The sequence below is a fragment of the Chaetura pelagica genome, unplaced genomic scaffold, assembly GCF_000747805.2.
Source record: "Chaetura pelagica isolate M959 unplaced genomic scaffold, ChaPel_1.0 scaffold344, whole genome shotgun sequence".
NCBI lineage: Eukaryota > Metazoa > Chordata > Aves > Apodiformes > Apodidae > Chaetura > Chaetura pelagica.
The window spans coordinates 6,374,684-6,400,290 of NW_009953098.1; the positions used below are offsets into that span (position 1 = coordinate 6,374,684).

A 25,607-nucleotide genomic window follows, 5' to 3' on the forward strand; every position below is an offset into this window, starting at 1 on the left:
TAAGAATTGGTGCTGAAATACAGAATGGTCTTTAAAATCCTGCTGTGGTTTCATGTAAAGCTATGTGCTATGAAATACAATATGTTTTATCTGATACCATCTAAACTAATGTTGCACCCAGGGAACTACTATTAGTTGTCTCTGTTTCTGAGTTAAATTTTTTTATATTGGTATGATAATCTACCATGTAAATCATTCCATGTGTTGGGTTTGTAAGAGGAGCAAGACTGAATCTGGAAATGAGTATGTCTTTTGTTATTAGTGTATGACTCCTTATTAGATTTAAATGACTCAAATTAGATTTAAAAAGATGAAAGTTTCTACACCCTGATAAGTCTCATTTATCAGTATTTGAGAATTAGGAATATACAGGCAAGGCAAAGAGTAATTTGCCTTGCTTTTGTGGGTCTAGATTTCCAAATAAATTAAACTTGTGCTTTTGGGAACATCTGCATTTAAATAAATCACTATTCAGCAATGTTACCTGCCAATAATACACTTCTTTTTCCAAGAAGAATATGTTTGGGATGTGTGTGGTCATTGCTAAACTAGATCTGAGTCAGACTGAGTCCTCTCATCCAAAGGAACCCAGTAGGTTGAACTGCATCTGACCTGAGCTTCAGGTTTTTTTAATCTACCTAGAGGCTTTATGGGTGAATATATTTTTAAAGAAAGGTTAGCAGATGAACTGACTCCCCCATAACAGAGTGTGCCTCTTGTGAAACCTGGCAGTAGAAATGAGTAAAAAATACCTGTTGATTTTTCTGATATACTTTTTTTCCCCCCACAGGCACCAGGGTTATGTCTATACCTACCGAGTGTCCAAGACAGAATCTGGGTCCTGGAGTGCTGAGGTGTGTATTTCTCTTTTCTCTTCTGAAAATTTCTACATCCTGTTTGATGTTTGTATTGATTTAATGAAATATATTAAAATTATTCATGTTTCTGCATAGTCTGTTTTTCATCAAAGGTAATCGATCTTGAATGAGTCCATCACTAGGATGTCTTGGTGCCACTTCTGACAGTCTTGAATTCATAAATTAATTCCCTGTTACACTTCAGCTGTTGCATAATTCAATAGTGCATTATTTTGCATCATTTTAAACGTAAAAATATTGTGTTTTTATAATTAGATAAGCGCAATCAGTTCCCTCCTATTCCATATACCATGTCAGAATATTTAAGGAAATTATTTTCAATGTTCAGTGGTTTAAATTTAGTTTATATCCAGGTTAATTTATCATTGGTGCAAAACATATATAGGGGAACCAAAACTTAATACAAAATATATATTCTCACCCATTTGATAAGAAACTGGTAATTCCAGTGTAGAATAACACCGTTTGCAATACGGGCAACTATTTTGGTTGATGGAATAGGAATGCTAGTCTGTATTTCTCTGATGAAGGTTTTGTTCTATGGATGTACCCTGTGTATTAATTAATAATTAGCTTTCTATTTGCATGTTAGTGATTGACTACAAACATTAAATAACTTCTAGAGAGGCAGAATTCTTTGACTATTGTTGTATTAGAAGTGGTTGCACTGCTCTGGAAAAGAAGTCTGATTCCTGGGGTGACTCAGAAGCAGATGTGGGAGTAAAAGTGACTCGTATTACTGAGGAGTAAATTATCTGTCACTCTCGGGAACAGTACTCAGGAAGAATTCACTCAGTTGTTGCTGTGAGGCATCAGAAGCACACTGAAGATGTGCATTGCCCAAGCAGATGGGTTTTTGGGATGGGGTGGGTGTTGGCAGTGCACCTGGCATGCTAGGATAAGCACTGGGGTCTCAGGGAGGATGCTGGGACCTCCAGAGACCTCCACCCCATGGAGGATAATTCCCTTAGTGAAGCTGCAGCCTGTTTTGGCCCCAGGTAATGTCAGCATCTGCAGTGAGGTTTTTCTGCTGTTACACAGACCTGCTACAAGTCCTCCCCCATGACTTCCACTGGTTTCCCATGTATGAGTCTTGGGAAAAGCAAAACTCCAGGCTGGAGGTTAAATCACTGGCTGCAATAAATCAGGGTCAGAAATAGTGAATGATCACTTGGGAATTGTCTAATTAGCATGGGGGGCTCTGGATTTCTTGTGTAGTGATTCAGAACTCCTCCCTCTTCCAGCCTTCTATATGGTTATGGCTCTTAGCTCGAGGAGGCCACAGTGCCCTGGGGAAGGAGAAGGGTGGTACAGCTCGGTGACTCATTTAAAATTGGCACATCAGGGGGTCCAAGTGAGGAGCTGGTTCCTTCCCTGGAGCTGTGTGCATTTCTGAGGACAAGGCTTCTGTGCCAGCTCCCTGACCCCGGCACAGATGCTCAGCACCCAGCATCCCCTCTCACCTCTCACCTCTTGGCTTCACAGACGGCGCCCGGGGTCCACCAGAGGCTCTTTAGGAAAGTGCACAACCTTATTTCAGCCTTCCAGAAACCCAACCAAGGCATCGTCACACCCCTGCAGCACCCAGTTGTCAACCACGCGAAAGCCAAATACCCACCAGGTACTGGTGGGGTGGAGGGAGCTTCAGCTGGGATGGAGGCCTTAGGCTTATTGGCATCACTGATCTCAACTAGCCAGCAGGGTAACATTGCCAAAAAATGTGCCTTATGCTGGCACTTGGGTGCTCACTGGGACAAGGTCTGTCAGTGTGATGAGAAAATAGATTTTTGACTATGTATTCCTGAGTGCTATCCTGCCCTTGCTCATGTAAGTGCAAACCTTATTATTGGTCCATTTTCTTGCAGTGCTCACCCTTTGATATCTTTGTGATTATTTTTCTCAGGGAGAGCTGAAGGCCATGACTTCCACCTGCAGCCATCATGAAGCTGTTTCTCCAAGCATGCCATAACCAGATCTGCCAGTCTCCCCTCTAGTCCATGCTCTAGAACAGAACAATTTATATGATAGTTAATACAACTCCATGAGTTTTTTTTGTAACATTTTGCAGAAATGTGTATTTCATAGAATTTCTAACTCAAAATTTGGAGGAAATGTTGAGTTTTGAATGTTTTTAATTTAGAGGGCGTTTTTTTAAATTCTCTTGGCAGAATTGGCCACCACTGCCTGGTGTACAAAATCTGTGGTTTGCACGAATGACCAAAAACTTAAGCAATGCCCTGAGTAACTGAGAACACCCAGTGCAGTGGAAACAGTTATTGCTTTTAGATACTCTCTGTAATTGACATATCCCAGCATACCATTAAAAATAAATAAATAAATTATTTTTGCATGACAGGTTCTCTGCTTTTCTTTAGCAATCTGTGTGTTTCCAAGCTGCTGGGCTCTTGAAGAAGAGGTTTGAATCTACAGAGCTCCTCAGCTGTGCAGGGTTAGCACGTGACTGCTGGCGCATGCAGCGCACAGGGCTTTTACACGCAGGGGAGAACCACCACGACCACACTGTCCTGCCTGAGCTGGTAGACATTAGGAGATGCTTTTGAACAGCTTAGTTGTTATATATGCTTGTTGGTTGAAACAAGTTTTATCTTAATACAGTGCCAGACCCGGCATAATGTCCTTTTTTGGTAAAATACCTTAAAACCTTTTTTTGTTTGTTTTTGCTTTTTGTTTGTTTTGTTTGTTTCTTTGGGTTGTTTGTTGTTGTTGTTTGGTGTTTGTTTCTTTGTTTGGTTTGTTTCCCCCCCCTCCCTCCCAATTGTTACATCATTCAACAAAGATCAGCCATGGAGGTACTGAGCTGCCTGCTGCTAGCATGGAGTAAGCTCCTGGTTTAGCTAGACTCTCCTGGGAGCAGAAGAGGGTGTTCTTGGAAATGGTCCCTGGAAGATGATTGTACCTGTGGTGAGGATAAATGTAGATGGAAACACTTGGCACAAGGTCTGGTTCCTATGGAAATGTTCTATTGACTTGGAGCAGTGAAGTGAGCTGAGGCTAACTGGGGTCACTATGGTTGCCTCCAGAAGTGTACTACTGTTCTAAAAAAAAACCCAAAACAACAAAAAAAACCTCATAACTCCAGAACAAAAACAAACAAACAAAACAACGCCATAAAATAGGTCAGGAGATGCCATTTTTGGTTAAAGCTGAGAATGTTGTTTCAGTTTCTGATGTAAATTATTAAGGCAGAGGCTTGTTTGTGTTGTTTCTGTCGGGTGCCCAAGGCTCTGGACTTGCTCTAAGTTTAAATAAGGTCGGAACAGAGAGAAGCTCATGAAACCTGTGGGGCAAGGAGTCAATGTTTGGTTACAGGAATAGTAATATGGAAATTGTATAGATTTGATGTATTGACTTAAGTGTGAGGAGCTAAAGATCCTTTCAGAGGGCAGTAGCTGTGTTTTCTGGGCATGACTTCCCAGGTAATGTCTGTATCGCTTGCTGCTTCCTTCCCACCACTGCTGCAGCCACTCTGATCTGCAGCCCCTCACTGCTGTGGCTTCTCTGCCTTGTTCCCTGACAACCTTCCTGCCCCCCTTCCTCTGTGTGTGGCAGCCCCAGCTCCCACAGCTGACTTTGCAGCTTGCTGTAGGACTCAGACCCTTGCCTAGGCCCTCCTTGCTTTGCCTTCTCCCCAGCAAGAACTAATCCTGCCTCAGCTCTGGTTTTGCCTCCACTGAGTCCTGCCCAGCTGCCCGTGACAGACATCCCACAGCACTAAATCAATTCCAGCTCCCAGGATGGATTCCTTCCCTTTTCTCATAGAATGTCCCTTTGGCCTCACTTCCTCCTCATCCAGCCAACACAGCCCTTCCAGCCCCAGCCCTCATGCTGGTTACTGCCCAGCTACTCCCACCTATTGTTCATCACATTACCTTTCCTTTAGCCTTAAACACTCCTGCCCCTCCGGTTCATTATCACCTATTCCCTGCTGCATGTGCTAGGCTTTTTATTTCTCTTCATATGCACTTTTGATACATGGAGTCATTCATCATCATATTTGAGGCAGGTCTCCAGAATATGCAGGTACTTAAACCTTGCTCCTTCTCTTTTACACCACCATCGACTTCACCCACTCAGTTCTTGGGAGTGCAAAGGCGTTTAGCAAAGGTTATTATTATTTTTTTTTTCTCTCTCTCATATTTCTTCTGATGAAATGTCATAACCTGTGCACAGAAGCTGCCTGGGACTTCACCTGCAATGAAACCTGCAGAGTTATATGCATGAACTTTGGTGAAACAGAAGCAAAATTGTATCTTGCTCACAATATCCTGCCCCACAACTTTGAAACAACCAATATTGCCTGAAGTCCTTATTTAACTGTATGGAAGTACCTTTTACTGACACACCTGGAATATCCCAAATACCTGGTGTAAAAAAATACAATGTCACACACCATCAGTTTGCACCTTTATTTTTTAAAAATGAAATAGTCAAAGTACTTTCTTTTGCAAATATTGACACATAATATATTAACTTTTAATATTTACAGCGTGTTGCTGGGATGTCCTTGTAGAAAATGCATGCTTCTGGTCTGAAACCCAGAGCAAAATGCTTCAGACCATTTAACTGCAGCCATATAACATAAACCTGTACAGTATCCAGTCACTATTCAGCACAGGAGTTAGAGCAGGAATAAAAAAATTGGGATCTATTGTTTCCTAGCAACGAGGCTGAGGCCATTATAACACAATTTCTGTAAGATCAGAACCTCTAACTGGTGTTAGAAACTGAAGATCTTGGCATACATTGTAAACATTTTTACTGTTGATGAGAAAGCTAAAAAAGAACATTACTTTGACATATATCGTATGCTATGCTTCTCTTTCTCATTTATTGACACTTCTGCCTGAAGAGTATGAAGATTTTAATGTGTTACCATGGTTCATACAAGTAAAATACTGTCAAGGACACGATCTGATATACTAACATTTATTAAAAGGCTAAAGTCCACCACGAGATCTAAGGAAAAACTGGAAATTGTCAAACACATTTCCTTAGACAAACAATGGTAGGTGAGAAATGCCCGGACAAAACCACAGCGAGTCTGACTCCACCATTCCTGGTTTCTGCCAAGAATTGATTCCTCTGACAGTCAGGATGCTTTCCACCAGGTGATGTTTTGTATCAAGGATGGGTTTAATAACAGTCAGTGTTTGACACGGAAAACCCTCATGGCTGTTGGCAGCAGCCGGAGCGGAGCGCGGCTGTGTCGGATCAGCCACTTACGGCGAATCCCCCGGAGCAAGGAAATGCCTGCCATGTATCTGCCCATCTCCTTTGGCTCTGGATGAGCCAGGAGCTCCTCTGCCTAAACTGCCCTCACCTTCAGAACCACCCCTGGGCTTCCAGCAGCACCAGTGGCCAATGCTCACCTTGGAAAGGCTGCTGCTGGGTGAGCCCTGCTCCAGCTGAGCCAGGGCTGGGGAGCTCGGGGCCATGGAGAGGCCACCTCTACCTACTAGTGTGCAGCTGAGAGGACATTCCAGAGCTCAAACCAACCAGCTGGGCTGTGTATACCGAGTTGCACATTGATCAGTTCATATATATTTATTTGGCTATGTTCTACATAGATATCTATATATATATATTTATACCTTTGAAATGTTCTAGATTTGCTAAATAAATATGAAAGCAAAGGAAACATTACTGGTACACACTATTTGTTTGGCTGTCATAAAAAATATAGCACGTATTTCTCATGGTAGGTACTCTGCAAGAGGATAGTGTGCAATAGCAATTTTAATTTTATATTTTATTTTAATATTTAATTAATTTTCTATTTTATTTTTTCTGCTTTCAAAACCTTGCTTGCAGTGCAGAACACTAGCATCAAATTAACTGACCTAAATAACAGTAAAAATTTCCATGTCATGACTTTTATTTTTTTTTGCTCTTTTCTCATTTGGGTATCTAGGCTAGAGTGCAAAATTTAAAAAAAAAAAAAAGAAGAAAAAAGAAAAGAAAACAAAAAAAGACCAAAAAATCAACAGTGAGAAATTGGGCTCATGACTTGGAAATATTCCCTGCCTCCATCTGAGGTTGTTCACAAACAAGATGGTCCAAAGCTATTAGTGATAGTTCTCAAGCATCACTGCTGCCTGGCCCACGTGTAGCTACAACTTCAGTCTCCAATGCTCTTTCAGTAATAACTTACCACTTTAGCACCATCATCTCAACACAATATCTTTTTTTAGTTTCCTAAGGTTCTGAAACTGTTAGGATGAAGGCCGCCTTCTGCTTTTGTGACCGGGCCGTGTAACGTCACGTGATTCTGTATACATCCATATTCTCATAATAAACATTGATCAAAAAGGTAACCTAGACTGCACCTAGACTGGGAAAATGCCAAAATTTGTAACATATTTCATTCTTTGACCTTTTGGCATAATATGAGAACAACAGTAATCAAGGCAGTATTAAAAAACACAGCTCTAGGTAATACAAAGTGCATTTCCTGCATGTAATACAAATATAACTTTAAGAAACTAAAGGCACAAGCTAACTAAATATGTATTACATACTAGAAGTGCACAGTTCAAGGTAATTTTAATAGTTTCAAATATTTTTTCATAATGGGTATTTAAAGTAGTTTGAAAATGATACCTCATTAGTGAATTGCAAAAAAGTATAATTGCTTAAAATATAAGTAAAATAGACTCTAATATTGACATCTTGGATCAGTGATAAAATACAGCATCACGTTTATGAATGCACCCTATATACAATTAATAATTTTTTCTTCCATTGATTAAAAGCATATTAGAGGCTCAAGGATTGGAAGGTCCATTTTTAGGCTGGTGTGGAGGTATTCAAATTCTCCATGATTGTACAGAAAATTATGGAACTCAGAGCTGTCAAACCTGGATGTTGTCAGCTCCTGATTCTGCACATTAGTTAATGATGAGCCTGATCAAAATGTGTATGTGCAGATTTTGGTCCACAATTACCCCTGGCTGGGAAGTAGAGGGTGTTTTTAGGGGCCAGGCTTTCACTCAACTTGACCCCGCACCCCCAAAGCTGCACTGTCTCCCAGTGGAGCAGAAGGAGTTTGGAAAGAGAGGAGAATAGTGTGAGGATGTTCCAACCCCTGGGGCGATTCAGGTCTGAGGTGCCACTTCAGGCTCATCTCTAACTTTGGTACAGTCTGCTCCACTTGCCCAAAAACAAGGGAAAAAAAGAAAATGGGAAAGAAAGGAAGAAAGACAAAGAAAGCACTTTGTCGGCTTCAGTAAATATGAGCAGAAATTGTTTCAATATATTTACTATGTCTGTTTTGAAAGAAATGTGCAATAACATCACTGTTACGGATACACAGGCTCTATAACAAGACTTCTAGCTCTGAAAGTCAGTAAAGGAAATCTGCTTACCTGTTCCCCCACCCCGTGTGCCCTCCCTCTCCTCCCAATAATCAGGTCTTTTAAAAATGACAAGCTGAAAGAAGGATCACCTACTCTGCTATGAAATAACTGCCAGCAGCACATGATAACTTGGGAAATAAAAATTTCTGCCCATGCAATATAATGCTTTTCTATGTGCTCTAGATATTGAGCTGAAAAGTGAAGAGTCATCCCCAAAATGTTCTACGTGTATCGAGATATTTACTATCCACACTTAGGTTCATCAACTCCCAACCCACTGATCTTCTTCAGACTAAAAAAGAATGAGCAATACAACAGGATTATTAATCTGAGATGAAAAGAACACGATGCCTAAGCCAAACAACACTGCTCTTTCCGAATGATCTGTGAGATGAGTCCTGGCCCAACGACTACAGACAAGACTGATCCTGCACTGCTTGCTGTTACTGTACTGTGTGGGCTCTCCCAGCTGGGTAAAGAGGGTTGTCCCCAAAGCACTGGTTTAAGCCCAGTCTGGAGCACTCTGATACCAATGGAGAGCCTCCTGTTGACCATGGTGTTCACAAAGCCCTCCTTTGGCCTCCTCTGATGCCTGGCTGAAGGCCAGCAGTGTGGTGCCACCCTGCACCCCTCTGCCAGGAAGATCAGCAGTTCTATGTGTGCTGCCAGACTCAAGCACCACCCAGTGCCAAGGGAAGCCCTGGGGGTGAGGTCCCCATGTGCAAAAATAGACGCAACATGGTGTTCATCACTGAGTGGTTAGAAGGTGGCTACAAAGTCCACAGGGGACAGCCTTTCTTTCCTGTATCCCATACAAGTCAGGTTTCCCAGGTCAGAAAATCATAGATGTGAGGAATGACATGTGCGGGGTTGGTGAGTAACTACAAAGTTCCCATATACAGTCTGGTTTCTGTAGGCAATTCCTTGAACTTGGGGGAGCTCTCACTGGGCTAAAAACTCCTTAGTAAACACAGGCCGCAGAATCAGGCTCTGTAACCTTTTAAATAATTGGTGAGTTATTAAATCAACAACAGAAAAGTCGTGTTTCTTTAGAAGAAGGCAGAGCACGCTGTGCTTCCCCCACCCCCAGGGATGTGCAGTACCAGCCCAGGCACCGGCGCGCAGGCCGCGCTGCTCAGCTCTCAGGACTCTGCTTCTGAAATCTTTGAATACTGCCACACAAGAACTAAAAATTGTCACTGTCATCTCTCAAAGAGTTAAACGAACAATATTAAAATACCATCTTCTGTCACATTTAAAGGCAGTTGGATATGTTTTTTCCTTTATATTTATATATACAGAGTTCTGATCTAGAAAAACCAATACAATAAACCATTTTACGTTTAAAAACAGGCAGTCTTTGGTGACGCAAAGGCAGAGATTTTCTTTGTTACCTTCTGCCTATTTCACTCTGTCTCATAAAGTGAATATTATTGGCACTGTCAGAAAGTTCGAGATACTGCTCCACAGACAGAACAAAATATCCATCGTAGCCTTGTACCCGCCCAGTGCTTAAAAGCTGCTGTTTCTCTCCATCTGTCCATGCCCTAATGCCTTCTTCCCCTTCCTGCAGCCGTCTCTGCTCCTTAGTCCAGGCCTGAGCCACAGCTCTCTGCCTGGCTATCTCTAAAACATGGTTCTTTTCTTCTTCCACCGTTGTTCCATACCGAATGTTGAAGCACAGGGCGCCGTGCTGGAGCTGGATGTCAGCAAAACGTCTAGTCCTGCCATTGATCACCGATGTCATCTGTGACACCGTCACGTTGACGCCGTTCTCCAAGATGCGTCGTCCTCCCGTGTTGCCGATTAGGCTCAAATCTTCTTCCAAAGACCCCAGCTTGATGAAGTAATGCGTGTCTCGGCCCTCTATGGTGAAATGCAGGTTCTCCAGGTAGTGGGCGTTGTTGAGGATGGCAGCAATGCGCCGGCTGTCCTCGTTGGCCACGCCTATAATGTCCGCTGTCACTATGCCATCCTTTATAGCAAATTTGATACCTTTTCCGAATACAGAAGGAGCAGCTGCAAACCTTGGTTGCTTCACCCCCTCATAGCACTTGCCATCACTATACCTGGGTGTCATAGGAAGCTGATCCAAGGATATAAAGTTTCGGAGTTGCTTTTGTAGTTCACATTGAATACCAAGGATAGTCTGGAAAAAAAAATAATCAATAAATTTGCAGGAGAGGCATCTTGCAGTTCATTATACTGTCTCACAGACTCTACTAATCTCTTAATTGCTTAGAATGGATCTTCAATTTGTTTTTAAAGCATTGTTCACATCTACAGAACCTGGGTATGCACACAGGCTTTCCAATCACCTAAGGTATTCCTTTCTGTCTCTTGCACTCTCCACTTTCTAGAAAACAAATGGAAATGTATTTATCACAAATGCTATTTTTGCATTTATTCTTCCTGTTTTTTCTTCCTCCCATCTTCAAACTGTTATTTGGCTGGCTGATTTTTCAAGGTTTAGGTGTGAGGAAACGTGAACTCAAAGCTGTACTCACTCACATGGTCCTATGCTTAGTCTCTGTGGATTTGATTATGTCTTCCGTAAAACAACAGTAATAGGTTTTATAGCCCATTCCTTAAGTAAAACAGGCTGCAAAGGTCTTCAGACACTAGAACAATAGGAACCAAACTAGTACATTCGATCTTGCTTCTCATGGAGGCTAAAACACCTCACTTCAGCCATCTATTTGTCTCTTAACACTACACCTACCACTTCACTTTTTTTGTGCCTTTGGAATGGCTTCCTCAGTATCTCAGAGACAATTTTACATGGACATGTTCCTATATGTGGAACAAGCTTACAGCCCTCTGCACTTTGAGCAGTCATTTGTGTATGAGAAAAGAAGTGTGTTAAATGCTGTTATTGTGAATTCCAACCCTTTATACTTCCTTTTCCTGACTACATTAGAGGAAAAGTGTCTTCCCTCACATTTTTCAAACTTGTATTTCTTTATTAACAAAAGCTCATATGGTCAAAGCAAACCATGCACTGCTCAGAACATGAGTAGTTGGTCCTGTTGCAGCTCCAGTGATTGCTAGACCCCTGATAGCTGCTGTAGGGCTCTTCTTTACCAAAAAACAAGCCCCAGAACAAGTCTGAGGTTTACAGATTTCCCTGCTAAATCATAGCAGCACTTCCATTTTCCTGCAATAATTAGGCAGAGCTACAGACTTGTAAAGCTGTTTTTATCCTCAGTGATTTTGCATCTCTTGTGACACCTTTTCTGAACCATCTTTCTAAGGTGAAAATTCGTGGTTTTAATTTTTTACTTCCACATAATTTTTTAGTAGCTTATTCAACATTCAGGCAAGAACCTTTATCTGTTTTCCTATCCTGCTCCTCAGATTTCGATGGTTTCTGTGTAAACTGCTGCAGGGTTTCTTCACCCTACTCATAGAATCTTCACCCTAAAACCTTCCTCTCTTCTGATGCCTGTACATAATGTGAGACCATTAAAGTTTTTAGCATTTTTCAGCCTATTTGCCTTGCCTATTATGTTGAGAGAGACAGTCACCTTGTTTCCTTGATCTCTAATATTTTCTAATTATATTCCTTAAATCAGCTGAGCAGAGTTTTTGCTAACCTTTCCAGGATCCCACTCCTGGGTTTTTGTTTGAAGCTGTAGAAGTTCATAAGTTGTCTCCAAATCTTCTATCTCCGGTTTTGGGAATCCAGGTAGTACATTGTGCAACTGGAAACCGAACAGCTCGAGCCAGCTTCCAATGTCTACAAAACAAGAAAATAATGCTGGCAATAAGGCACATAAATCCTAGAAAAAGTGAGGGTAGTCTGCAGAAATCCCAGCTATGCAGAAATAATGATTTCACATCAATTTATTATTTCATGCTGGCTACAGCATTTATTGTAACAGACAAATTATTTGATTACAAAGCATAGCTATACTCCAATCAATAGTGTACCTTCTATCTATTTATAATGGAAAAAATTAAAATTAAGCTGCCTCCATTCTTTCTCTAATTTTAGCACTTAGAAAACCATCAGAAAGAACTATTTGTTATTTTCTTAGTTACCATAAAAACGATAGAAAACAGATACAGCTCAGAAAGATGTTATCTATTGAAAAGATTACTTTAACAGATGTAAGATTAGAGCCAAACTTTGGAGATTTCTGGAGTCTTGAATCCATGCCATAATGTGACCAAAAGTTATATTTTAATGAGAAACATGTTATTTTTACCTGTTGTATACTTAGCAACGTCTTGGATTCTGCCAACTGGGTAATTATTTTCAAATGAGTAGAGATTAAATGGTTGTGGGACAGCATTCAGGTCTTTCCACACATGATGATTTGGTGTAGTCCACCGACCAGCAATGACATCATAGTCCCTCTGACCCAGATGAACTAATTTAGTGAGAGAATCATAGAGCCCACCATGAAAACCAATGATAACCTGAAAATCTGGATTAGTGTCCTGGTAGATCTCTCCATATGGGGTGTACAAAATCTCTTTTATGACTTGGCCCCGACTGCTAAATACAGCAAGAGGTGTTCCAGTATTATCACAAGCAACATAATACTCTTCTCCACTGCTTAATTCCATCGCAATGAGATGACCTTGAAGATCATAATATAGAGATGTTATTTCCGAGCTTGTATGATTGTACAAGTGTGTAACTCTAATTGGGTTGGAGAGATCAGCATAGAAGAACTGTAAGTGTTGTCCTAGGCTTGATTTACTTGCAACTCGCCTTCCAAGACCATCATAACAGTATTGCACAGTCCAGCCAGACACTTTGTTGTATGCTTTGTTCAGCAGCCCATTGGAGTTGTACTCAAAGATCTCATTGCCCCTTTGTCTGAGAAAACCATCTTCGTCCATTTTATATTGAATTTCTCCAAGTCTGGTAATGCGATCTCTCAGATCGTATCTCAGAGGAGTCAGGCGTGCACTGTTTCCATGGCTCAGCAAGTTGATGTTGCCATTAAGGTCATAGCTGTAGCGCCACTGGGTTTTATCATTCAGAGACACAGTCTGAAGTTGACCATCAGCATCATATTCATAAAAATACCTCGTTATATTGGCATCTACACCTACACGGATATCGCAGATCACCATACGACCCATAGTGTCATATTGGATGGTCATCCAGTAAGCAATAGACTTGAGAATTTCATATTGTACTTCAATCACCTGACCATTTGCACTAAAAATTTTGGTATGCTTCATCACAGTGGTGGTTATAACTTGGTTTAAATCATAATTAATTACACTGAACTTCCCAAATTGCTCAGTCCTGCCAGAGACATCGACATAACGGTACAGATCTATGGGAAGAGGTGTCTCGTTTATCATGGCCTGCATGCTGGTGACACGGAAGTTGTTATAGCTGTAGTCAAACCGGGCATTTACAAGTCCCTCTTCGCTAAACCTGAAGATCTGTCGACCAATAAGTGGACCTGTCCAAAACAAACAGGGGAAAGAGGAAAAACAAGAAAATAATTAATTATGTCCACAGTACAGTTACCTACAGACCAACCACTGATGAACTCTAATACATTCTTAAGTCTTACTGCTACTAGACTGTCTCAGACAGTACCATTAACTAAGAATGCCAGATTACTCTCTCACAAACTGTTATTAGTGCTTGGTTTACAAAATATTTTTTATTAACATATTTTTAAACGAATGCTATTTTATTCATAATTACATTTTCCATTCACTTGCAAAATAATTCTAAACTAAACTTATTTTACTTGGTGGTTTCCTTCCTCATATAATCAGTTCTTTTGAATGGATGTTATATTATGGTATAAACAGGGAAACTGGAAAATACAAACAATAAAACAACTTGATTTATTATTTAGCAAATATCCACCCAGTGGAATAAAAACACTCGCACATTATAAGAGCTATTCCATACCAAGCAATAAAAAGAAAGCTCTATTTCAAATGGGACAGCTATATACGCCTATGGACACAGAGTTATACTCATATCTTTTTCTATTGAAACATAAAATATAAAAACTTGTAGACATAAAAATAATGGAGTTTCATGCCAGGTAAGTGCAAGATCAGGGCCAAAAATTTTAGCAAAGTAGTCACAGTTACACAAACCTGTTTGCCTGTATCTGATGGTACAGATGAACCCATCATGCATTAAATGTATTGTTTTAATAACCCCAGAAGATTCCTCGTAGGTGAACGTGACTTGAGTAGTATCGTAAAGAATCTCGGAAAGTCGGGACTGTTTGGTGTATTTGTAGAGGACTCTACGTCCTGTCCCAGGATACAAGGTCTGCAGAAGCCGCTGGTCCCTGGTGACATCCTGGATGAAGGCCGCGTGGCTGTCGGGAGGGGTGTAGATGTTGCGGTAGTACCCAACGGAGAGCATGGTTTGCAGGGCGTGGCGCACCATGCTGGGCATGGTGACTGACAGCAGGTAGTTGGACTGGTCGTACTCAAAGATGTAGCGGCGCTGGCTGGGCAACAGGAGCATCACCGACTGCAAGCAAACAGGAATGGCAGAGTAAGTGGCTGATCTAACAAAGGATTATTCACGTGTGCCTGAAGGTTAAGGAAATGCTGAAACAACCATCCACTCCTGTAGTCTGCTTTTACTGTCTGCACAATTCCAAGTGAAGCTTTCAGCTCCAGGAGGCCTGGCCAGCAAGGTGATACAAAACATGAGGACACTAAATCTAGAGGGAAGGACCTCCAAACTGGAAGGCAGATGTGGCTCTCAGTCGCATTTCAATCTCATGCTGACTTGCTGTGTGGCTTTGAAATATTTAAATCATCCTCCCAGGAAGCAAAAACAGAGGGAACCCTTTCCTCACACACAGGCAGAGCATCTGCGCCAGCAGATGTTCCTAGGGAAGGTGGAAAGGGGAAACTTGTAATGGTGGGTTCAAGGTGTTTAGATTTTATGGGCACTCGGCGTATCTCTAGCACAGACCTGCCCCCTTTTCTGTATATCTTTTACACATTGCCCCAGAGGTCACAGCATCTCCATGCTTATGGATAGACAAAAATTATCTGCAGGTTCTTTGGTTCTAGCTCTGTTTTTTAATCTTAATAAAAAATATAAATTCTACATAGGTACTTGGTATTTGCCTGGTGTTGGTTAATTGTGGCTGGTCAAAGAAATCTGGGGTTTTTTTGTTTGTTCAGCAGATGAATATGGACGATGGTGGATATTTTTCTGTGCAAATTTAAAGTCTCAGATATCTAAACCTTTTCACCAGTCCTGTGCAAAGTCACAGTGTCACAGAGTACAAGCCCACTGGTGAACAGTCACTGTTGAAACAAGCACAATGAAAACACAGACTGAAAACTGTATGGGAGAACTTTGTAGCTCCCCCAGCACCAGTGAGTAGCTTGGCTGTCCCAGAGCACTGCATATCCTTCCACACTGAGCTGAGATGGAGCACTGACCCTGCACAGTTCTCAGCTCATGGCCCAAACCTGCCAGGCACATCAGCAAATTTGTCAGGTTTCTGCATGACTGAGACATCATGCAAAACAAAGTCTTATGAGGAAAAGTGTGACTGTTTTTTCATAGAAAATTGGAGAAATAAATCAGAAGACAAAGGCATTTTTTCCCCTCTAGGCTCAAAGATCTTCACTGGGAATAAAACACTGAAAGCTCAGGCCTGCAATGTGTTAAGTAACGCTGGCCCTGGGCCACTTTGCTCTGACAAATCACCCGAGGGTTTATTCAGGGACCAAGGATAGACCAAGCCTTGGCCATCCTCTCTGCATCCCTGGCCCCCCACCCTCCCAAGATGTATTTCTTCCTGCCCTTGGTGAAAGACATCTGTCACCTGTACCAAGCCACAGAGCACCAACATATGCCACTTGCAAGTCATCCTCTGCCAACTGGTGACGACAGACCTTCACACTGAGCTTTTTCTGATCACTTTACTGATGGCCTGCCCAGCATTTCCAACACATAGAGTGTTTATTTTGTTACCACCTTTATCTGCAATAAACCACTGGCTGAACCTCTCCTAGCGCTGCTGTGACGCCTCTCTCTCTGTACTGCTCCCGGGCCTGTTTTTAAGCTGTCTGCCATTGACAGGGTATGAATAACAAGATCAGAAACATCTCTAATGTAACTTTAGTGCTCCTGTGTGCCATTTGTACAGCACTTTGTGGCTTTTCCACTTTTGTTCAGGATAGTAAAAGGACAGACAGTACATGGGTTAGAGACTCAGCATCCTCTCTAGCCTATTATAGGACATCATAAAGAGGAAAAAAAAAAAAAAGAATTCCCATTTAATCCTAATAATATTACAATAGATTTTTCAACTCTTTGCACAAATTGGGTTCCAAGTGTTTTAACGGAATTCAGCTCATAAAACATTCCAAAAGCTGTCATTTTAAATGTCTCGGATACAATGGACACACACAGAACAAGCGAATGTGAGTTTCAAAGAATCTGCAAAAAAAAAAAAAGAATTCCCATTTAATCCTAATAATATTACAATAGATTTTTCAACTCTTTGCACAAATTGGGTTCCAAGTGTTTTAACGGAATTCAGCTCATAAAACATTCCAAAAGCTGTCATTTTATCAAAGCAACCAGAGCCTGGTCAACCATATAATGACTGATGCTGCATGGTAACTCAAGACAAACAGCCTGTGGCAACAACCTGGAGCCCTACGGGGAATAGAGAGTAATGCTGAGTGTCTCCACTAGATGGAGACACTGTCCAACAGTATGTATGTTCTGTCCAACACACGCAGCCCCTCAGCTATTTTGTCTGGCGGTAAACAGCAGGACTTTGCATGGAGTGAACTAATTGAAGAAAGTGACCAAAATTAGAGGAACTGAATCGCATCAGAAAAAATTATTTACAGTGCTACTATCATACTGCTTTTTAAAACCTAAATTATTTGGGATACTTTTGGAAAAGGTAGAGATTTTTGAAGATGTACAATTAACTCATCAAGTGCTAAAAAATGAAGAATTAAATAACTCTGAATTGGAAGCAAACTATAGAATTGATTTTTTGATAAAAAGAATCACTGGCTCTTAGGTTTCATACAACCTTTAGCAATCAGTGCATAATTAACACAGTGAGTTATTGACTTTAATGGAGCCACAAAATAATATTTCAATGTCTAATTTTGACAGTGAATTCATCTTTCTTTGGCACAAGGAGCAAACAGTGATGAAAGTACATTAAATAGCTGTACGATTATGTCCATAGTGTGTATGTCAGTAATTTTAATGACAAGTTACAGCATAACCCAAGCCTGCTGTTACCTGAACCACTAAACTTTTGCCATTGGCTTCTACAGGATCAGGATTTGGCCCCTTGTGTAGAATTCCAGAATAACAGTTTTAAATTATCTGACTTTATTTATAAACTCATCACAAACTAAGAACAGACAAAATGGTTTGGAAAGATAAGCAGCATACATCTTCCAAAATTATGGTCCATTAGGCCCAGAGAAAACATGAAAGATTCCTCCAAAAGGCACCCTGCCCAAATTTTTGAAATCTGTACTAAACGCCTGTTTACTTGCAGTTTGCAGAAGGGCATACAGACAAAAGAAGCCCTGACAAATTTATCTGAACCAAACTTCTGAAGCTTCTAGGATTTGTCAATCTTGTTAACATGTGCAAGAATCATACTGCATCACATTTTTATGCATTCTCCAGTCTCAATCTTTTTTTTTTCTCTGGGTTAGGTTTAAGTTTTTTGAGGATCAAGCTTAAATACATTCAAAATAAGTACAGAAAAGTTTATCTTAAAAGTACACATTTGAAGCTTTTTAATATATAACTTCAAAGTCATTGGATTTTCTGTGTGTAATACTCCCTAGCAGTTTTACCTCACCTGCCCCCTCCTAGCCTTTCCCTGTGGTTAACAGGTTTCTGAAAACTCAGGGTATATCAGCTAGTCCAAGATGTTGTTATTTAAAAAAAAATAAATAAATGGTTAAAAGGATGCTGTTAGAATATAGTTTCACACTAAGTTCTGAAACCTGTAAAAATACAGATTGGCTTTTTGGTTTTGAGTGACAAGACCAAATGAGATGCTTCTACAGATTCTCCCATCTTGTGACCATTATCTATAGACATAAATGAAAATTATAATACTCAAGCAATTTAGACATGAAATCACTGTAAAAGCAGAGCAATAACTCAGTTTATATTAATGTTTCCCCCCACAAATGCCCCTCATAAATACTGAAGTCATTATTCCCCTCACAGGACCAATCCCTTTTTAGTGCAAGCTTTTACTCACTGGCTTATAATTTTGGCTTTAAAAAGTGTGTTTGTGGGGAGCAAAAAGTCCCTTTTCAGTGGCTGCTGTATTTTTGACTACATTATGCAGATTCAGCCGTGAGAGTGTCCTTTGTTCACTAGAACTTGGACTGAGACCAAGAAGTCATTTTTACCTGCCAATTAAACAAATCTGAGGTGCTGGGAACTTCCTTCAGAACTGAACTATGGCAGGTGTGAGAGGCTGACATGTAGGTCTAAGCATAACCAGAAACATTTTTATTTAGTTATCTAATTGTATGTGTTTTCTGTTTAAAAAATCTTCAATACCCTGAAATATAGTCTTAAATACTCTGGCAAGAGGTAGCATTATATCTATATCAAACCAAATATATTTGCCTTGGTACAACAATCCACTTTTAAAATTATTTACCTTTTCTAAATATGTGTAACTCCATATTTTACCATCTGCCCATGTTCTGGAAATTATGCTCCCACTTGGATCATACTCCATTTTCTCAGTCCAGGTTCCTCTTTGGATATAGGTGACTAATCCAGAATGTGAATAAGTGATATTGACCTCATTGTACTTGCTGATGGGTGACCATAAAACTGGGCGTCCTGTCTGGTCATACAGAATCCGAAGAGTGAATTTTCGATGATCATCATAAATCTTTCCTGTTCTGGTTACATGATCAAAATCAATGGAGAGCAGGTTTCTGTTGTGGGCCTTAACACAAAGATACAGTAAGGTGAGAAAAATACGCATCTTAAATACACACAATACAAAAATTGCTGTATCACCTCTAATAAAAATGTGCAATGGTTTAACAATATGATTGAAAATTTAGGCCTTATTAAGACAAGAAAATAGAAAAATATTCAGATGACAAACAGGAGGACCAATAAACAAAATGCTGCTTGCATTCAGTTGAATTACACTTTCCATTACAGGATGCTTCCTATTTCCATATATTAAACTCTTACCTCTGCTCTCACCTCTTCCTACGTTTTTCTTCTTTCTTCTCAGCTTTGACCTCTGTGGACGGACTTTTTGATTTCAGTCAAAGACATGAAGTTAGGCCCACAAAGTAACAAAAGTATCCTACCAACAGGTCAGCTACTGCTCTGGCATACATAGCCCACACCAGGTCCCATGCTGCTGCCACAACAGAGGTGTGCATGCAGCTGTCCAAGACTCCGCTCACCAGTAGCTTCGTCTTTCTTCACAAAACCACCCCCCTCCCAGAGCTCACAAAAGCCACTGGCAGTGGTGTTTGGTGCCAGCACTGCTCCTTGCAGCAGCTCTCTCACCACATTTGGAAACTGCGGCTTTTGTTAAATTCACTGTGTCCAAAAGATTAACAGAGGGACTGTGCTACACTCTGTTAACATTTATGGTCCAGCAGGAAAATGCAGAGGGGCAGCCCAATTCTTTATTTGAAATCAAGTTCAAAGCTGTGCCAAATTGTGAAGACAAAATATATTTATCCAGTGCTTTCATCATCTGCCCCCTTAGATCATTCAGTCACTGGACATTCATTATTAAATTCCATTTAAATCAGAGATATAATTTAGGGAACCATAAAATTTTGTGCATTGACTTGTGCTTTTCAGATCAAGGCTCAATGTGTTCATTGTATTAATCTACTGCATTTTATGTAATCACTTGTACTCATCTATTCCAATTAATAACCTCCTTATGGCAGAGACCTGTCAGTGCAGGTGTTAGCCCAGCACCCAGCACGGGGCTGACTCCTCATCGAGACCTGCAGGCAGAGCTGTAAATTGAATGTTTAGGAATAACTCTTTAATAATTTAAGCTGTGATTATAGGGTGGTAGTGATTAGAAAGAACTTTTCTTTTTTTCTTTCCCCTTTCTGTTTTTAGACACAAAATAATTTGAGAATCTAGAAGAAGCAGGTGTTCTTTCTTCAACTACCATTCCTGGGGTTTTATATACACACATGTCTGACTTTAATAGTGTTCATTTACAATAGCTGTAAAATACCTATATACCCCTGTAGATGGCTGTAACTATTACAATTTATGCTCTAATGATAGTTAAGGAGCCCAACTTAAATGTGATGCTCAGTTCAACTCTGCTCGTATACAGTCTGATGGATTAATTAGATTGTATTTCTTTGCAAACTTCTTTCAATTTCTGAAAACAAAATCTTTTGGTGGTGAAATGGTGAAAAAACTGAAAAGCAAGTGGGGCATATACCCTGGCTCATATTCACTTACTGTCTACGTCCATATTTAATGTTCTTATTTCTATTATTATTATCATTATTATAATATTATATAATATATAATAACAATATTATTATATCTATAATCTATATTATTATTATTCTATTATAGTAGAAAGCAGTTAGGAAGAAAGAATGTGTCAAATACAAATTCTCTTGGAACTAAAATTTCAGGGACGATACAGCAAATAATGAAAACAAAAGAGAGAATTAGAAGGGAAGCAGACAGCAGCAGTATTTGAAAGCTCATACAGTTAAAATACGGTTTGGGTGGGTGCCATTACTTCCCTTATACTCCACATTTTATGTCTCATTTATTTGCTTTCTTCTATTAAATTTAAGCTAAGTTTAACACCCTTCTGAAGGCAGGGCAGAACAATACATGGGCAGCAGGGCCCATTTTGACGTTTTGTTACAAGCTAGAAAACAGGATCAGGTCAGAATTTCAGCTGATGAAAAAAGGGAAAAAATTCAGCTAACTTCAATAACAATGTTAGCAGTGCATTAAAAATATTTATTATATATTTTGAAACATTTGTTGACTTTTCTTTCGTTAAGTTTTATAGCTAGAAATTCTGCAGAGTAAATAACCACAGGAATTTGCACTTCTCTTGACTTTCATTCTCAAACGTAAACTGTCTACAATGTGTAAATCAGATGGGATAATTGTATTATTTCCTTATCTGTGTTTTGAGTCAACATAAACTGATACACGTTGGCAGAGGATTTGGTTCTATCATTAGAATTTGCTGTGAGACTGGTAAATAAATGGAGGTAATTTACTAAATGCAATAATAAACATAGCTGTCAAAGCCTGTATCTGCAGGACCTTTGAATTGAGGCCAGCAAGTTACTTCCTTTTTTATTATTAAAACAAACAAAACAAAACCCCCCAAATAAGTAAGACTGGCCAAGCATTCAATTTGAAATTTCATAGATATTCAGCTATAAAATCTGGACTGCATCCAATGCCAAGTTCTTCTAAGTTATGCAAAAGACAGGAGGGAACAGAGACACATTTTAATCAGTGTATTACTATGCATCATGCTCAACGGTTTTAACAACAGCCTTTGCTTCATTTTTAGAAGTCAATTAAAAAAGCAGTTCAATTGATAAAAAAGAAGTCTTGCTAGATTAAGATTGATGTTAAAATGCCTGATTGTACATAGATTTATTATTAATATAAAATGTATACATGCCTACAGACTGTTTTATATACTTTCAGGAAGCATCAGGGCAGGCAGTTCTGCACTTAAAGGAAGAAACCTGTGATTAATTCCTGTTTCCCACATTGATTTAGATACTGAGATAAAGTTAGATGCCTGTTCAAGCATTGCTGTTAAGTTACTCACTTCTGCTCTATTTCTAGAGCAGGGAATTCACACCATGCAAAAATCCCACTTTGTAAACCACAACTTTTACAGCATTATTCAGAACATGCTAACAGTCTGCTTTTCAAAACTGGAAAAAAAACCCCACAATCCTAACAGAATGACATGCTTTCAAGATGTTTGCTAATTGTGATTGAGAAATAAAAATGTTAGCACCAGGTAGAGAAGGAAAAGCTTCCTTCTCTTCAACTAGGTCATCCTTTATTTCATTCCCAGTTACCTGCCTTCTAATTTATACCTCTTAGCACTGTGAGCCATTTGTTTCAATGATGGTATCAGGACTGATCTCTAAGTAACATCTTTATATCTCATCTCTGTGCTTTTTGTGCTCTTCCATTGTGCTGGTTTTTTTCTTTAACTGAGGGTTCCTGCAAGTGTGCTCATTTCCATTGAGAACTGGTCCAATCCCCAGAGCTATTCTTTACATATATTTTCAAAGTTCAGCATAGTGCTTTCTGCACAACATTGCAGACTTTCTAACAAACCTCCTATTGTGCCACTCATGGCACATTAAGTGTTTAAAAACTTTATTTTAAAAATAGAACTCACTAGATGTTTTCAGAAGGTCCCATCAGAACCTCATCCAGCATAATGGCTTCTAATGATGCTACTTCTTTTTTTTTTTTTTTTTTTTTTTTTTTTCTCAGCAGCACTCAAGGATATGTCAACAGCAAGCCCTAAATCCCTTTTATTACTTGGCATACTGCTTTAAACACACTATATAATGGCATTTTGCTCCTGCTGTCCTGCATATTTCCTTTTAATCACCAAGGAAAGATAGCTGTCTCTGGGTAAATTCTGCTGCTCCATAAATTCCTCACAAGCTGCACTGTTCCAGCTCCTTCAACCTCCACTGACTCCCCACTTCATCAGCATCCCATGGAAACATCTCAGTGCTACAGCTGAACTCCAGGGCCCATGTATTTCAACTACCCTCCAAAGTCCTTCTAGCTACAGCCTCATTAGTCCATTTGTCCCTTTCTCCTATGCCTGTTTACCCGGTGTAATGTGCAGAGCATTCCTTCTCCTGTCCACTATCAGCTCCTCACTGAATGTGCTGTCTCACCAAATTCCCTCCAGCCTTGCCCTCCAGCCCTCAGACAGTCCTGAACTCAGCACAGTCAAGGGAGAGGAAAAGATTGCAGTAGAGGCAGCTGACTTGTCCTTCTGAGAAGGCTGGGACAAGACATATACCATCATTGGAAAACAATACACACAATTTAGAGAAATAACAATGCAATGTTCAATAGCTGTGATGCTAGTGGATGCTTTTGGAAGGACAGAGATGTAAGAACAGCAGCACATTAAAATAATTCTTACACTTCTTCACATTCCATCCTCTCAAAGGATGAAGGTGAAAGGGGAGAAGCAGGAGTACATAAATGGTTCTATGCACCAACAGAGTGATCCAGAGGTAGGTCAATCACTTGAGCTCTGAATAGCTTCAGCATTGCAGTATTTCAATGAACATTTTATGCCTCCAGCCAGCATCCATTTAATCCTGACTAATTTGTGAATTTCTTCCCTTTTTTTGGTAGGCAATATTAAGGACTATGCAGAAGCAAGTAGATATGAGTTAAAAGAACCCCAAATCAATTTCAACAATAAAAATTACAACAGGCATAATCATAAAACTGCAGGATAAAGTAGTTATATTAAATATAACTAACTTGAACAACTTGGCTCTGGCAATGTAAGCGGAAGAGATGACTGACCATCCTTTTTGTTTAAGACTTTTATCATGTAACATCTTCTGAAAAAGGGGCCATACAGTTATTTAAGAACAAATCACACAGAAATAAATCAGATAGGTAACGTGAGCCATGAAGGCCATCATTTGGGTTCTGCCACCATAACACACCTTTGCCACTGTAATAAATTCATTTGCCTCCCTAGACAGGGCTATGAGGACTCACACTATGCCAAGGAGGAGGCAGTCAGAAGATGGGCAAGAAAAAACTAAATTAAGCTCTTCCCCACTTCCAAGATCCTAATAAAGTAACCGTGACTGTAAAATCTTAAAAGAAGTCCTTTCAAATGGATGTTTCACATGCAGTGGCCAGTCTGGCTAAATCATCCAAGCCTTGTTTCTGATTGATCAGCGCAGTTGAAAACCAGACAGATGATAACATTAAAAATATATATAGGAACTCATAACCGAAAGACAATCCAGAGATTTTAATAACCATCTTTGTGTTTTCAGAGCTAACAGATGTATCTTCAGAGATAATACCTACCCAGACAGGTTGTAGTTAATAATGCAATATGTTTAAGGCAAAAATTCCCAGTCGTACTACTGGTAAAGGCATTTTAAAGGCTGAAATGGGAAAACCAGAACTGAATTTGTAAAAAACCTGATCTGCAAGGTTGCAGTCTCTTTGAGTCTTAGTGTTACCTAATTAAATGCTGAATGTTGACCATCTGTCATTGTAATCTGTGAGTTCTCCTCACAGACAAATATAAACCACAGATACAATGTTAAAGTAATTCTTTATCAGAGCCATAGTGTAACCCAGCCAGAGAGAGAGGGGGGATTTGAGAGTGGTTGGTAGAGAGTGGAATAGACAGCCTGTCTGGATACACAGGGAGGCTCTACCTCCCTCTGGCTTGCAGGAAACACACTGGCCAGGACACCTAAGGTGTGCCCCAGGCAGAGGTTGGCACCTGTTATTTCCCCCAGAAGAAAGACAGTCAATAGATCTGAGAGAAGCAGAACGTGGCTTCAACTCTGCTGCTGTGCCAGAGTACCTACACAGAGTCATTTGCTCACAGCTTCCTTCAAAGCCATAATTAAGTTCTTAGTTGAAAAGAAGAGGAAGAAAAAAAGTAATTATATCTTGAGGTCAAGTCTCACAACCAAAATCAAGCAGCTATCAAACATCCCTGCAACTGTCAGAGGCATCTGGTTTTGAAATTCCTGGCTGGGGTGCACCATTGATACAAACTTTCCACTGCTCTTCTTACAAAGCAGAACATTTCAACATGACTGTAGTTCAATGCCTTTCAAAGGGAACACTGCACTTCACACAAGAGGAAGCCTTACCCTTAGCCTTCTCTCAAATGTGGAGATATTGCCTTTGGTCTGCTCCCTCCTTTGCCTCCATTCAATGAGATTTGAGTTATGCTCTCCAGGAAGGGAGATATTGCACTTCCCTAAAGTGGGGCTGACAACCCCTGCTAGAATATGAGGCTCCGTGTTAAGCGTGATTTCCATCCCACTGGCAAAGGTGACTCTCAGAGACCCATCTGGGCTGACCCGGTAGATACTCTGTGTGTTATCTGTCAAAAAACAACAACCAAAACAAGAGAAAACAGGGAAACAGAGAAAAGGTCAGATCTCCAGGTTTACAAAGCAAATGTTAGGTGCAATGGGGCTTTGTCCCTATGCTTCAGCTGAACATACAGCAACTGCAGTGTGATTTTTGCAACCTGTAACCTCCAGCTCTTCCCATGCCTAAAAAGCTTTTTATTACATTTGGCCTGATGACTTCCAT

The 25,607-nt window shown here is 40.1% G+C and overlaps 2 protein-coding genes across 2 annotated transcripts in view; one reads left to right on the top strand and one right to left on the bottom strand.

The window, feature by feature from the left end:
- SH2D1A (SH2 domain containing 1A) overlaps positions 1 to 2,822 on the top strand; it is a 50,736-nt gene extending 47,914 nt beyond the window's left edge. Inside the window, exons 4-6 of the mRNA XM_009997230.1 lie at positions 791 to 854; positions 2,364 to 2,499; positions 2,782 to 2,822. Of these exons, the coding sequence (XP_009995532.1) occupies positions 791 to 854; positions 2,364 to 2,499; positions 2,782 to 2,822 (241 nt within the window). The remainder of the gene's footprint in view (positions 1 to 790; positions 855 to 2,363; positions 2,500 to 2,781) is intronic.
- A 6,628-nt stretch (positions 2,823 to 9,450) lies between these two features.
- TENM1 (teneurin transmembrane protein 1) overlaps positions 9,451 to 25,607 on the bottom strand; it is a 227,434-nt gene continuing 211,277 nt past the window's right edge. Inside the window, 6 exon segments of the mRNA XM_009997127.1 lie at positions 9,451 to 10,403; positions 11,851 to 11,993; positions 12,466 to 13,686; positions 14,345 to 14,732; positions 18,901 to 19,197; positions 25,157 to 25,392. Of these exon segments, the coding sequence (XP_009995429.1) occupies positions 9,645 to 10,403; positions 11,851 to 11,993; positions 12,466 to 13,686; positions 14,345 to 14,732; positions 18,901 to 19,197; positions 25,157 to 25,392 (3,044 nt within the window). The 3' untranslated portion in view covers positions 9,451 to 9,644.